Source organism: Coregonus lavaretus (genome assembly GCF_964263955.1).
Source record: "Coregonus lavaretus genome assembly, contig: HAP1_SCAFFOLD_4009, whole genome shotgun sequence".
NCBI classification, from domain to species: Eukaryota; Metazoa; Chordata; class Actinopteri; order Salmoniformes; family Salmonidae; genus Coregonus; species Coregonus lavaretus.
This window is the reverse complement of record NW_028162567.1, coordinates 42,927-55,168: the sequence shown is the minus strand read 5'-3', so window position 1 is coordinate 55,168 and position 12,242 is coordinate 42,927. Positions and strand designations below refer to the sequence as shown.

The following is a 12,242-nucleotide window of genomic DNA, read 5'->3' as shown; positions in this document are numbered from 1 at the left end:
GACATTGCTCATTAAAACATAAACTTCCCATTACTCTATTATACACTGAGTATAAAAAACACTAGGAACACCTTCCTAATATTGAGTTGCACCCCCTTTTGCCCTCAGAACAGCCTCAATTTGGGCATGGACTCTACAAGGTGTTGAAAATGTTCCACAGGGATGCTGGCCCATGTTGACTCTAATGCTTCACACAGTTGTGTCAAGTTCGCTGGGTGTCCTTTGGGTGGTGGACCATTCTTGATACACACGGGAAACTCTTGAGCATGAAAAACCCAGCAGCGTTGCAGTTCTTGACACACTCAAACCAGTGCACCTGGCACCTACTACCATACCCCATTCGAAAGCACTTAAATATTTTGTCTTGCCCATTCACCCTCTGAATGGCACACATACACAATCCATGTCTCAATTGTCTCAAGGCTTAAAAATCCTTATTTAACCTGTGTCCTTCATCTACACTGATTGAAGTGGACTTAACAAGTGACATTAATAGGGGATCATAGCTTTCACCTGGATTCACCTGGTCAGTCTATGAGATGGAAAGAGGTGTTCCTAATGTTATGAATACTACTGTAATTAATGTTTTCCATTAATGCATTCCTTAAGGGCAGATATGGTGAGACTTTTCTAATTAGGCGTTTTTTGCCATTACCATGGTGTGGGAATTAATTGAAATCTGTGGCATTTCACACAGTGTCTTAATTAGCATTTAAGGGATGTTCACTTTTTATCTATTAATTAGTATCTACCTTTATTTGAAAGCTAATCCTTTATTTGAATACTAATTCAAATTATTACTGTACTATCTACGCTTGAGAGCACTATACAAACACACACAGTATAGCTATGGTGTGATACCAGAAAAGGGCTAACTATAACTATTTCAAATACCAGGCCACAAGAGAGAGATTGTCTATAATTAATGTATTTGCCTCTGGCTTGACCCTCTAATGAGCAAATAGTCTCATCAGCTAAAAGGCTAGCGTCAACGGTATTTAAGGAGAAGATATTGTGCTAATTGATGGCTTAGGATTGGGTGTATGTGTGTGGAGGAGGTTGTTGTGTGTGTGTGTGTCGTGCCATGTCTGTGAGTGTGTGTGTGTGGTGTGTGGTGAGGGAGTGTGTGTCTGTGTGTGTGTGTAGGGGGTGTTTGTGAGTGTGTGTGCCATATTTGCATGTGCGCGTGTATGTTTGTGACTTTGTGTGTGCACCACTTACACGTGTGCATGTGTCGTGTGTGTTTGTGCGTCACAGGTTGCTGATACTTGTTATGATATACTTTAAAACTATGCTGAATTCTAAAACCACAGCGATAACAGACCACCTTTCCGTCATTCCCTTCACCCATATATCTTTCCATATTGCATATATCAATTCCCTACAGAGGCCCCCTGAAGACAGCAGCAGGTCCCTCTCTGCATGCTATATGGAATTACTCCTACCTCCAGAGCACTGTAGTACATCTTCTTAGCTTCCTCATCGGTCTTGTCTGACATCAGATATGATTTGATCAGATACTCGTAGAAGCTATCCCCAGGCCGCCAATGGAAACGTGATCTGGGATAGGAAAAATAGAGAAATCTGACATTATTTCCACACAGGGAGGGTCTTTTTCACAAACATTATTCTGCAGTCTCACAGGCAGCCGACCTTGGGTTTACTAAACCCAATAACCAATGAGTCAAATAGAATCAGGGTATATGTGGGATATGACAGACTGACTGATTTGTAGTTTCATACTCTGAGTAGCCTTTGCACAGAAAATAACTGTCCCTTATGGCTAGCTTTATCAACTACCCACACAGTTGTGGTTTTAATTTAAATACAAATTATTATTGGTTGGTACAACTTGAGATATGAATACACTTGTGGTTGTTGATTTTTTTTCATCCCACTCAATTTCATGCTAATTCAACAACTCTGGATAAGATACTGGATTGGAGAGGTGTTTGTGTGCTCACACATCCACACACACATTCATGCATGCAAGCACGCATGCACACCCACCCACCCTCCACCACCACACACTCCTCCACACTGTGAAAGGTTATCACGCAGCGTTCTCTTAGCCCTTGACAACAGAACAGCAGAGACTGGGGGAGAGGTGTGTGTAAATCTGTGCTTTCTGCTCTGTGTTCAATGTGCCCATGCTGACAGAAACACAGCCCGTGCTGAACACCCACTGTCCCTCTCCTTCCTCTCCTCCTCCTTATCTACCTGCTTCATTAACCATTCACCCACAACAACAATTAGCCCCATAATCAGCCAGATTAGGACTTTCAGGCCCACATCTTCAGATGCCATCTCGGCATCTCCCATTTCTCTGCCTTTCAGTTGAATCGGAAAAGATTCAATTTCCCGACTTAATTTGATTCATTATCATTTGAATAACCCAGAGCGAGGCGAGTCATATCACTGCTTGAGACTGACATTGATAGGGAAAGAAAGAAAGGAAGAAAGAGGGATGGATGGCTGACAAGGACGCTCAAAAGGATTTAAATGGGAGAGCTCCTGCAAGGTCGGAGGAGTTTCTGTGTAGAAAGTCATAGGATCAGTTCACAGATGACTAGAGGGTAATAATATGGAATTACGGTGTTCCTGTACAGTATAAAAGAGAATCAGAATCGCCTTTGACTGGGTTAACCAAGGACGTTCTTTACTGCTGTACTACAATTACAAAGGTGGTGCTTGTATAGTGGCAAAAGCTTTCCTGTGGATAAGTGAAGTGTGGTGATGGAAATTAAGCTAGCCCGCTAGCCAGAGGATTGTACTTTTTAGACCAGGCTAGTAGAAAATGTGGCAAATTAGCCTGCCAGGCGAGTGACATTTTGTCTTCACAAATATCGCATGGCACAGATTTTGTACCCTTGGCTAGTAGAATGTCACCCGGCTACTAGTGTGGCTGGCCAGTGCCCTTATGTTCCATGATAATAATATAATCATGTGTATCTCCTTCAGTGGAGGCCAGTACTCACGTTGGACCCAGTTTCCACTGACGGGACTCAAGAAGTTGGGATAGAGACCGTGAGGCTTCTCGATTTTGTTCAACAGCTTTCGGATATTCATAACCTGCAACACCACACAGTAATAAATACATTAGCTTTGAAGGAAAAATCCTTCTGTAAACTAAAATAACTGTAGAGAGGATTTCAACTTTGGCATCACGTATGCTTCTAATTGATTTAAATGTCCTTTGGAAGTATTTGTTCACTGAAGTTGCGACTGACAGCTGAATTAGAAGGAAAACGTATAATCCAATGAAAGTTAACATTACGTTCAGTATGCCCATTAAAAACATTCACAAATATCCATTAAATAAATTGAAAGTTAAGTTCTAAAGAATATTGTCCAGAGGCTAGAGTAATGACTGCAGCAAGAAAAACACAAATGGATAATGACATACAACATGCACTGATAAGCATAAAATGTTAACAGTTTAACATATTTTACCTAGTAAAATCTGATATTCTGTAGTAGGCAGTCACACATAGGGTTACAAAATTGCAAAAACATCCCCAAAGTTCCCAGGTTTTTGAGAACTTCCTGTTGAAGGATTCTAACTGGGAAAGTTTCAGGATTTTTGCAACCCAAGTCACTCACAGTATTGTGGGTACTGTAGTATTTACCTTCTCTGTGTAGATGCCATTGTTGGAGAGCTCTGATAGGTGGACAAACTCCAGGTGCAGGGTTCCAAACTCCGCCAGGATACTGCTCCCAGCTGACGCCCAGCCCCAGCTCCAACTGGTGCCACTGCAACAGAAACCATACCGCGGCAAGTGAGGACCAGAGTCAACACACAAAGTTACACACTGGTTCTCACTCAGGACAATAAATCCATGCTAGCACAAAGCATTTTCATTATGTTCTGCAAAGTTTTAATTAGATTGTAACTTTTAAGACTGAAAGTCTTATTTCCCGAGTGGCATCCTGGTTTGAATCCAGGCTCTGTCGTAGCCGGCTGCGACCAGGAGACCCATGGGGCGGCGCAAAATTGGCCCAGCGTCATCCAGGGTAGGGGAGGGAATGGCTGGCAGGGATGTAGCTCAGTTGGTAGAGCATGGCGTTTGCAACGCCAGGGTTGTGGGTTCGATTCCCACGGGGGCCAGTATAAAAAATAAAATAAAAATGTATGCACTAACTGTAAGTCACTATGGATAAGCGCGTCTGCTAAAGAAATTAAATAAAATAAAAAGTATTGGACTTAATTAAACTCTGACCAATTGTCAATAATGGGCAAATAAATAGCATTGCAACTTGATATGATGCTACAATTACAGATAAACAATCAACACCTGTGTCAGTAAAGAAAAACATTAAGTTTTGACCTCAGTGTGGTGTCACTTTCAGTAGTTCCCTGGTTTGTCTTTGAGGCAATTTAGTGTCTTGGAGCCAAAGATTTATACGTGTCACGCCCTGGCTCTGGGGACTCTTATATGTTGAGCCAGGGTGTGTAGGTTTCATTGTTTAGTTTTCTAGGATTGTGTTCTAGTTCGTGTATATCTATGTTGGCCAGGGTGGTTCCCAATCAGAGGCAGCTGTAGCTTGTTGTCTCTGATTGGGGACCATACTTAGGCAGCCTGTTGGCACATGTTTATTGTGGGATCTTGTTCCGTAAGGTTTGTTTTGGTGTTAACCTAGGACTTCACGTATCGTTTGGTTTGTTGTTTTTGTTTGTGTGTGTACTTAAATAAAATGTACGCATATCACGCTGCGCCTTGGTCCGCTTCATCTAACAACGATCGTGACAATACGTTCTAGTGCACCAACAACTAAAATATCTCCAAAATGTGTTTACCTATATTTTGGTGCTGAAGAAAGTAGAGAGACTAAGGTTGCGTCCCAAATGGCACCCTATTTAAAACATTGTGCACTACTATTGACCAAAGCCATATGGGCCCTGGTTAAAAGTAGTACACTATATAGTGAATAGGGTGCCATTTAGGACACAGTATTAAGATTAAGCAGGTCTGGATCTGTTTGTCCCTCTTGGGCACCAACCAAGACGCTATCTAATGCACCGCATCACTTGTCTGTGGATCAGAGTGGGAGACTTTACTACCCTCTGTAGATCAATAACCCATCTACCCCTGCAGAGGTGAGGAAAGCATTAAGTTCATCTTAGAGTCTAAAGCTAGAGCACCAACCAAGTCTGGAGTCAACCAGGGTCACCAATAAACCATGGCTGTGTCCAAAATGGCACCCTAGTTCCTATATAGTACACTAATTTTGACTAGCACCCATAGGGCTCTGGTCGAAGTAGTAACTTTTAGTGAGTAGAACACTATATAGAGAATGGGGTGTGGTTTCGGATGCAACCCATATCCTTTTGTCTTATTTCTCTATGAAAGTAGTGCACTGTGAGGATGATATTCGCAGCCATCTCAGAATAACAGTACGTCTATGTCTAAATTACGACTTCAATGATGTGCTACTACAGTATGACTAACCTAATCAGAGGTGAGATGGAATGTCATTACATTATATTACATGACCTAATCCTACATTAATAGAAAGTTATAAAGTGATGAATGGAACTGAATTTATTAGTGGAGGATGGGGAAAAAAAATAGAAACTATAGAGGGATTGAAGCAACGAGAGATGTAGTCCTGATGAATATGCTTATTAAAAGTTTGGGGCTACATCATTAACTGCTCAAGCTAAAGTAAGCTCAGGGCCCGTAGAGTAGGAGTGAATTACTTTAGTGCCTTATTGCAAACCGGATGCATGTTTTGGAATATTTTTTATTCTGTCCAGCTTCTTCCTTTTCACTCTGTCATTTAGGTTAGTATTATATCATAGCCATTAAACTCTATAATTGTTTTAAAGTCACCATTGGCCTCATGGTCAAATCCCTGTGCGGTTTCCTTCCTCTCTGACAACTGAGTTAGGAAGGACGCCTGTATCTTTGTAGTGACTGGGTGTATTGATACACCATCCAAAGTGTAATAACTTCACCACGCTCAAAGAGATATTCAATGTCTTTTTTTTTTTTTTTTTTTTACATCTACCAATAGGTGCCCTTCTTTGCAAGGCATTGGACATTCTTTGTGGTTGAATCTGTTTTTGAACTTCACTGCTCGACTGAGGGACCTTGGATATAATTGTGTGTGTGTGGTACAGAGATGAGGTAGTCATTCAAAAATCATGTTAAACAGTATTATTGCACACAGAGTGAGTTCTTGCAACTTATTATGTGACTTGTTAAGCACATTTTTACTCCTTAACTTATTTAGGTTTCCACTTTGACATTATGGGGTATTGTGTGTAGGCCAGAGACCCAACATTTCAATTGAATCAATTTTAAATTCAGGCTGTAACACAACAAAATGTGGAAAAAGTCAAGGGGTGTGAATACTTTCTGACGGCACTGTAAATTGGTACATTGCACACTTTAGGAAACTTGCAAAAATAATTCTCAGCTTTAGCATTCAGTAACTTGCAAACAAGTGTTCAATGTTTTCTATATGCATTACTCATTGTGCTCCTTGTATGAATGTGTTCGCTTCGCTAATTACAAAGCATTTAGTTGGAGGTTCTTCAATGTGTTGAGGCCTTTTGGGAGCACCAGCAGTATTCTATAAGTAGTCCAGATATATGGAAGACCACATTGGACATGCTACATAGACAAGTCAGCCCATAGGCAGCATATTAGCGGTGCTATACTGAATTCCCTTGCTGTTTGGGTGTAGGTATGTGTATGTATCAAATAAAATAAAACGTTATTTGTCACATGCGCCGAATTCAACAGGTGTAGACCTTACAGTGAATACAAATAGTCCGGGTAGCCATTTGATTAGATGTTCAGGAGTCTTATGGCTTGGGGGTAGAAGCTGTTTAGAAGCCTTTTGGACCTAGACTTGGCGCTCCGGTACCGCTTGCCTTGCGGTAGCAGAGAGAACAGTCTATGACTCGGGTGGCTGGAGTCTTTGACCATTTTTAAGGCCTTCCTCTGACACCGCCTGGTATAGAGGTCCTGGATGGCAGGAAGCTTGGCCCAATGATGTACTGGGCCGTACGCACTACCCTTTGTAGTGCATTGCGGTCGGCGGCTGAGCAGTTGCCATACCAGGCAGTGATGCAACCAGTCAGGATGCTCTCAATGGTGCAGCTGTAGAACCTTTTGAGGATCTGAGGACCCATGCCAAATCTTTTCAGTCTCCTTAGGGGGAATAGGTTTTGTCGTGCCCGCTTCACAACTGTCTTGGTGTGCTTGCATGTTTGTGTGTGTTTGTGTGCATATGTGTAGAGCATGCGTTGTGTGTATGTATGTGTAGTTTCTGTACATATACGTTCCTCTACTTATGTGGATATAATTTATAATGGGGGTGTATCGTTCCTCGCCATCTGTACCCAGGGTTCATGTTACCCATCTAACTGGAATTAGCTCTAGAATCAGTTAATTAAATTTGCCAGCATCTGTCTGCTTAGACGGGCGGGTTAATTGGAAGCAGGTGGCAGGCAGAGGTGCCAGAGAGATGTCTTTTTAGAAGATAAGACAGTGAAAAATTAAAAGTGTACAGGGGTGGTGGGTCTTGCATATGGGGGTCCCGATAAAATCGCACAGATCAGGGTCAAACACGTTATTTCATTTGTGGGTTCAAGACGAGGCCACAAATTTCAAACATTTCAAATGTAGACAGAAGTATAAAATATGCACCACCTTCTTACTGCAATGCAATCCAGCTAAATGCGTTGGTAAGGTCTCATACAGTGCATTCGGAAAGTATTCAAACCCCTTTCCATTTTCCACATTTTGTTACATTACAGCCTCATTCTAAAATTGATTAAATAAATAAAAATCCTCATCAATCTAAACACATACCCCATAATGACAAAGCAAAAACAGGTTTTTAGACATTTTTGCAAATGTATTACAAATAAAAAACAGAAATACCTTATTTACAGAAGTATTCAGAGTATCCTTGAGATGTTTCTACAACTTGATTGGAGTCCACCTGTGGTAAATTCTATTGATTGGCCATGATTTGGAAAGGCACACACCTGTCTATATAAGGTCTCAAAGTTGACAGTGCATGTCAGAGCAAAAACCAAGCCATGAGGTCGAAGGAATTGTCCGTAGAGCTCCGAGACAGGATTGTGTCGAGGTACAGATCTGGGGAAGGGTACCAAAAAATTTCTGCAGCATTGAAGGTCCCCAAGAACACAGTGACCTCCATCATTCTTAAATGGAAGAAGTTTGGAACCACCAAGACTCTTCCTAGAGCTGGCCGCCCCGCCAAACTGAGCAATCGAGGGAGAAGGGCCTTGGTCAGGGAGGTGACCAAGAACCCGATGGTCACTCTGACAGAGCGCCAGAGTTCCTCTGTGGAGATGGGAGAACCTTCCAGAAGGACAACCATCTCTGCAGCACTCCACCCATCAGGCCTTTATGGTAGAGTGACCAGATGGAAGCCACTCCTCAGTAAAAGGCACATGACAGCCCGCTTGGAGTTTGCCAAAAGGCACCTAGGACTCTCAGACCATGCGAAACAAGATTCTCTGGTCTGATGAAACCAAGATTGAACTCTTTGGCCTGAATGCCAAGCGTCACGTCTGGAGGAAACCTGGCACAATCCCTACGGTGAAGCATGGGGGGTTGCAGCATCATGCTGTGGGGATGTTTTTCAGCGGCAGGGACTGGGAGACTAGTCAGGATTGAGGGAAAAATAAACAGAGAAATGTACAGAGAGATACTTGATGAAAACCTGCTCCAGAGCGCTCAGGACCTCAGACTGGGGCGAAGGTTCACCTTCCAACAGAACAACGACCCTAAGAACACAGCCAAGACAACGCAGGAGTGGCTTCGGGACAAGTCTCTGAATGTCCTTGAGTTGCCCAGCCAGAGCCCGGACTTGAACTTGATCGAACATCTCTGGAGAGACCTGGAAATAGCTGTGCAGCGATGCTCCCCATCCAACCTGACAGAGCTTGAGAGGATATGCAGAGAAAAATGGGAGAAACTCCCCAAATACAGGTGTGTGCCAAGCTTGTAGCGTCATACCGAATAAGACTTGTGGCTGTAATTAATGCCAAAGGTGCTTCAACAAAGTACTGAGTAAAAGGGTCTGAATACTTATGTAAATGTGATATATCCGTATGTACTTTTTTAAACATTTTTTATTTTTTTATTTTTTTGTCACTATGGGGTATTGTGTGTAGATTGATAAGGGAAAAACAAACAATTTAATCCATTTTAGAATAAGGCTGTAACGTAACAAAATGTGGAAAAATTATAGGGGTCTGAATACTTTCTGAAGGCACTGTATGTGTTTATAATAGGATACTGTAGCTAATAGGATACTGTAGCTATCGGTCCTCCCCTCCAGCTCCGTGGCTTGATGACTCATTGTGAGCTCACAGAACAGAGCTCCGGGCAGCTGAGCGGAAATGGAAGAAAACTAGACTCCCTGCGGACCTGGCATCTTTTCACTCCCTCCTCTCTACATTTTCTTCATCTGTTTCTGCTGCTAAGGCCACTTTCTACCACTCTAAATTCCAAGCATCTGCCTCTAACCCTAGGAAGCTCTTTGCCACATTCTCCTCCCTGCTGAATCCTCCTCCCCCCCCCCCCCCCCTCCTCCCTCTCTGTGGATGACTTCGTCAACCACTTTGAAAAGAAGGTTGACGACATCCGATCCTCATTTGTTAAGTCAAATGACACTGCTGGTCCTGCTCACACTGCCCTACCCTATGCTTTGACTTCTTTCTCCCCTCTCTCTCCAGATAAAATCTTGCGACTTGTGACTGCAGGCCGCCCAACAACCTGCCCGCTTGACCCTATCCCCTCCTCTCTTCTCCAGACCATCTCCGGTGACCTTCTCCCCTACCTCACCTCGCTGATCAACTCATCCTTGACCGCTGGCTATGTCCCTTCCGTCTTCAAGAGAGCGAGAGTTGCACCCCTTCTCAAAAAACCAACACTCGATCCCTCTGATGTCAACAACTACAGACCAGTATCCCTTCTTTCTTTTCTTTCCAAAACTATTGAGCGTGCCGTCTTTAGCCAACTCTCTTGCTATCTCTCAGAATTACCTTCTTGATCCAAACCAGTCAGGTTTCAGGACTGGTCATTCAACTGAGACTGCTCTTCTCTGTGCTAAAGCTAACTCTCTCTCCTCTGCTCTTGTCCTTCTAGACCTGTCTGCTGCCTTTGATACTGTGAACCATCAGATCCTCCTCTCCACCCTCTCCGAGCTGGGCATCTCCGGCGCGGCTCACTCTTGGATTGCGTCCTACCTGACCGGTCGCTCCTACCAAGTGGCGTGGCGAGAAGCTGTCTCCGCACCACGTGCTCTCACCACTGGTGTCCCCCAGGGCTCAGTTCTAGGCCCTCTCCTATTCTCGCTATACACCAAGTCACTTGGCTCTGTCATATCCTCACATGGCCTCTCCTATCATTGCTACGCTGACGATACACAACTAATCTTCTCCTTTCCCCCTTCTGATAACCAGATGGCGAATCGCATCTCTGCATGTCTGGCAGACATATCAGTATGGATGACGGATCACCACCTCAAGCTGAACCTTGGCAAGACAGAGCTGCTCTTCCTCCCGGGGAAGGACTGCCCGTTCCATGATCTCGCCATCACGGTTGACAACTCCGTTGTGTCCTCCTCCCAGAGTGCGAAGAGCCTTGGCGTGACCCTGGACAACACCCTGTCGTTCTCCGCTAACATCAAGGCGGTGACCCGATCCTGTAGGTTCATGCTCTACAACATTCGGAGAGTACGACCCTGCCTTACACAGGAAGCGGCACAGGTCCTAATCCAGGCACTTGTCATCTCCCGTCTGGATTACTGCAACTCGCTGTTGGCTGGGCACCCTGCCTGTGCCATTAAACCCCTACAACTCATCCAGAATGCCGCAGCCCGTCTGGTGTTCAACCTTCCCAAGTTCTCTCACGTCACCCCGCTCCTCCGCACACTCCACTGGCTTCCAGTTGAAGCTCGCATCTGTTACAAGACCATGGTGCTTGCCTATGGAGCTGTGAGGGGAACGGCACCTCCGTACCTTCAGGCTCCGATCAGTCCCTACACCCAAACGAGGGCATTGTGTTCATCCACCTCTGGCCTGCTGGCTCCCCTTCCTCTGCGGAAGCATAGTTCCCGCTCAGCCCAGTCAAAACTGTTCGCTGCTCTGGCACCCCAATGGTGGAACAAGCTCCCTCACGACGCCAGGACAGCAGAGTCACTCACCACCTTCCGGAGACATTTGAAACCCCACATCTTTAAGGAATACCTGGGATAGGATTAAGTAATCCTTCTACCCCCACCCAAAAAAAATATTTAAAAAAAAAATATTGTAAAGTGGTTATCCCACTGGCTATAGGGTGAATGCACCAATTTGTAAGTCGCTCTGGATAAGAGCGTCTGCTAAATGACGTAAATGTAAATGTAATGGGGGCTGGTGCCTAGGCTCACCTGCCCAGGTTGATGACTCCACGTGGGATACCCGTTGGTGTGTTGAAGGCCGGTAGCAGCTTCTCCCCAAGCACCATCACTTTCCTCTTGAACATCTACAAGAACAAGGAAGGAGGGACACTTAGTAAACACTCACAGAAACACACAAAGACAGAGGTACACACACCTGTGCAAAATCCACCCCCACCCCCACAGAAGTACACACCACTCCCACGTGCCATCAACACAGGCATATTTTCATCTTGGCCCCTGTAAGAAAAACCTTTTTGGTTCAAAGTACAGAACCCTTTTCACCCAACAAAGAACCGTCAAATAACTTTTTCTTCCGATGAAAAAGGTTTCATGTAGAACCCTTTGATGTAGTGTACAGTCAAACACAGAGAGTTTAATTAGTGTAGCTCCAGCCCCAATACTTTCCAGATGGCTTCCCAGCCTCTCTCAACAAAGCTAATTATGTAGAACATAACAAACCCAGGGACAACGGAGAGACAGCGCTGCTCTGAGAAGGATTAAAAGCAATCTCATTGATGTAATCCACAGCAGTTCAATTAAACCTACACTCTCTCTGCTGCCTGCCTCTTGAAAGCAGGGCCAAGGGAGGGTGAAAGCACTGTCTCAAAGTAAGATTAACAGGTCAGACAAATCTGCATTACCTGCCAAGACAGAGTTAGAAGGAGAGAGAAGTAGAGAGATAGAAGAGAGAGGGTTAAATAGTGAGAGAAAGACAGAGAGTGCTGGTTTTAGAATTGAGATGCAAGGCTGCTAACAGAGAGAACTAGAAAAAGAGAGAGGGAGAGGGATATCGTTTGTGTGTGTGT

The 12,242-nt window shown here is 44.1% G+C and overlaps 1 protein-coding gene across 1 annotated transcript; it reads right to left on the bottom strand.

Moving 5' to 3' along the window:
* Positions 1-1,412: 1,412 nt before the first annotated feature.
* LOC311119157 (mannosyl-oligosaccharide 1,2-alpha-mannosidase IA-like) lies at positions 1,413-11,560 on the bottom strand. The gene is made up of 4 exons (XM_084193899.1): positions 11,425-11,560; positions 3,630-3,753; positions 2,979-3,072; positions 1,413-1,560 (listed from the first exon to the last, which is right to left on the bottom strand). The coding sequence occupies exons 1-4, from the start codon at positions 11,517-11,519 to the stop codon at positions 1,514-1,516; spliced, it is 360 nt and encodes a 119-aa protein (XP_084050025.1). The 5' UTR covers positions 11,520-11,560; the 3' UTR covers positions 1,413-1,513.
* Positions 11,561-12,242: the final 682 nt, after the last annotated feature.

Bases quoted from the DNA above. Each gene is read 5' to 3' on its own strand.
- LOC311119157 (XM_084193899.1), bottom strand. From the start codon at position 11,519: ATGTTCAAGAGGAAAGTGATGGTGCTTGGGGAGAAGCTGCTACCGGCC. The intron at 3,073-3,629 runs GTAAATACTACA...GTGGTGTTGCAG, and splicing joins ATGGCATCTACACAGAGAAG to GTTATGAATATCCGAAAGCT. The intron at 1,561-2,978 runs GTGAGTACTGGC...TTCCTATCCCAG, and splicing joins CAGTGGAAACTGGGTCCAAC to ATCACGTTTCCATTGGCGGC.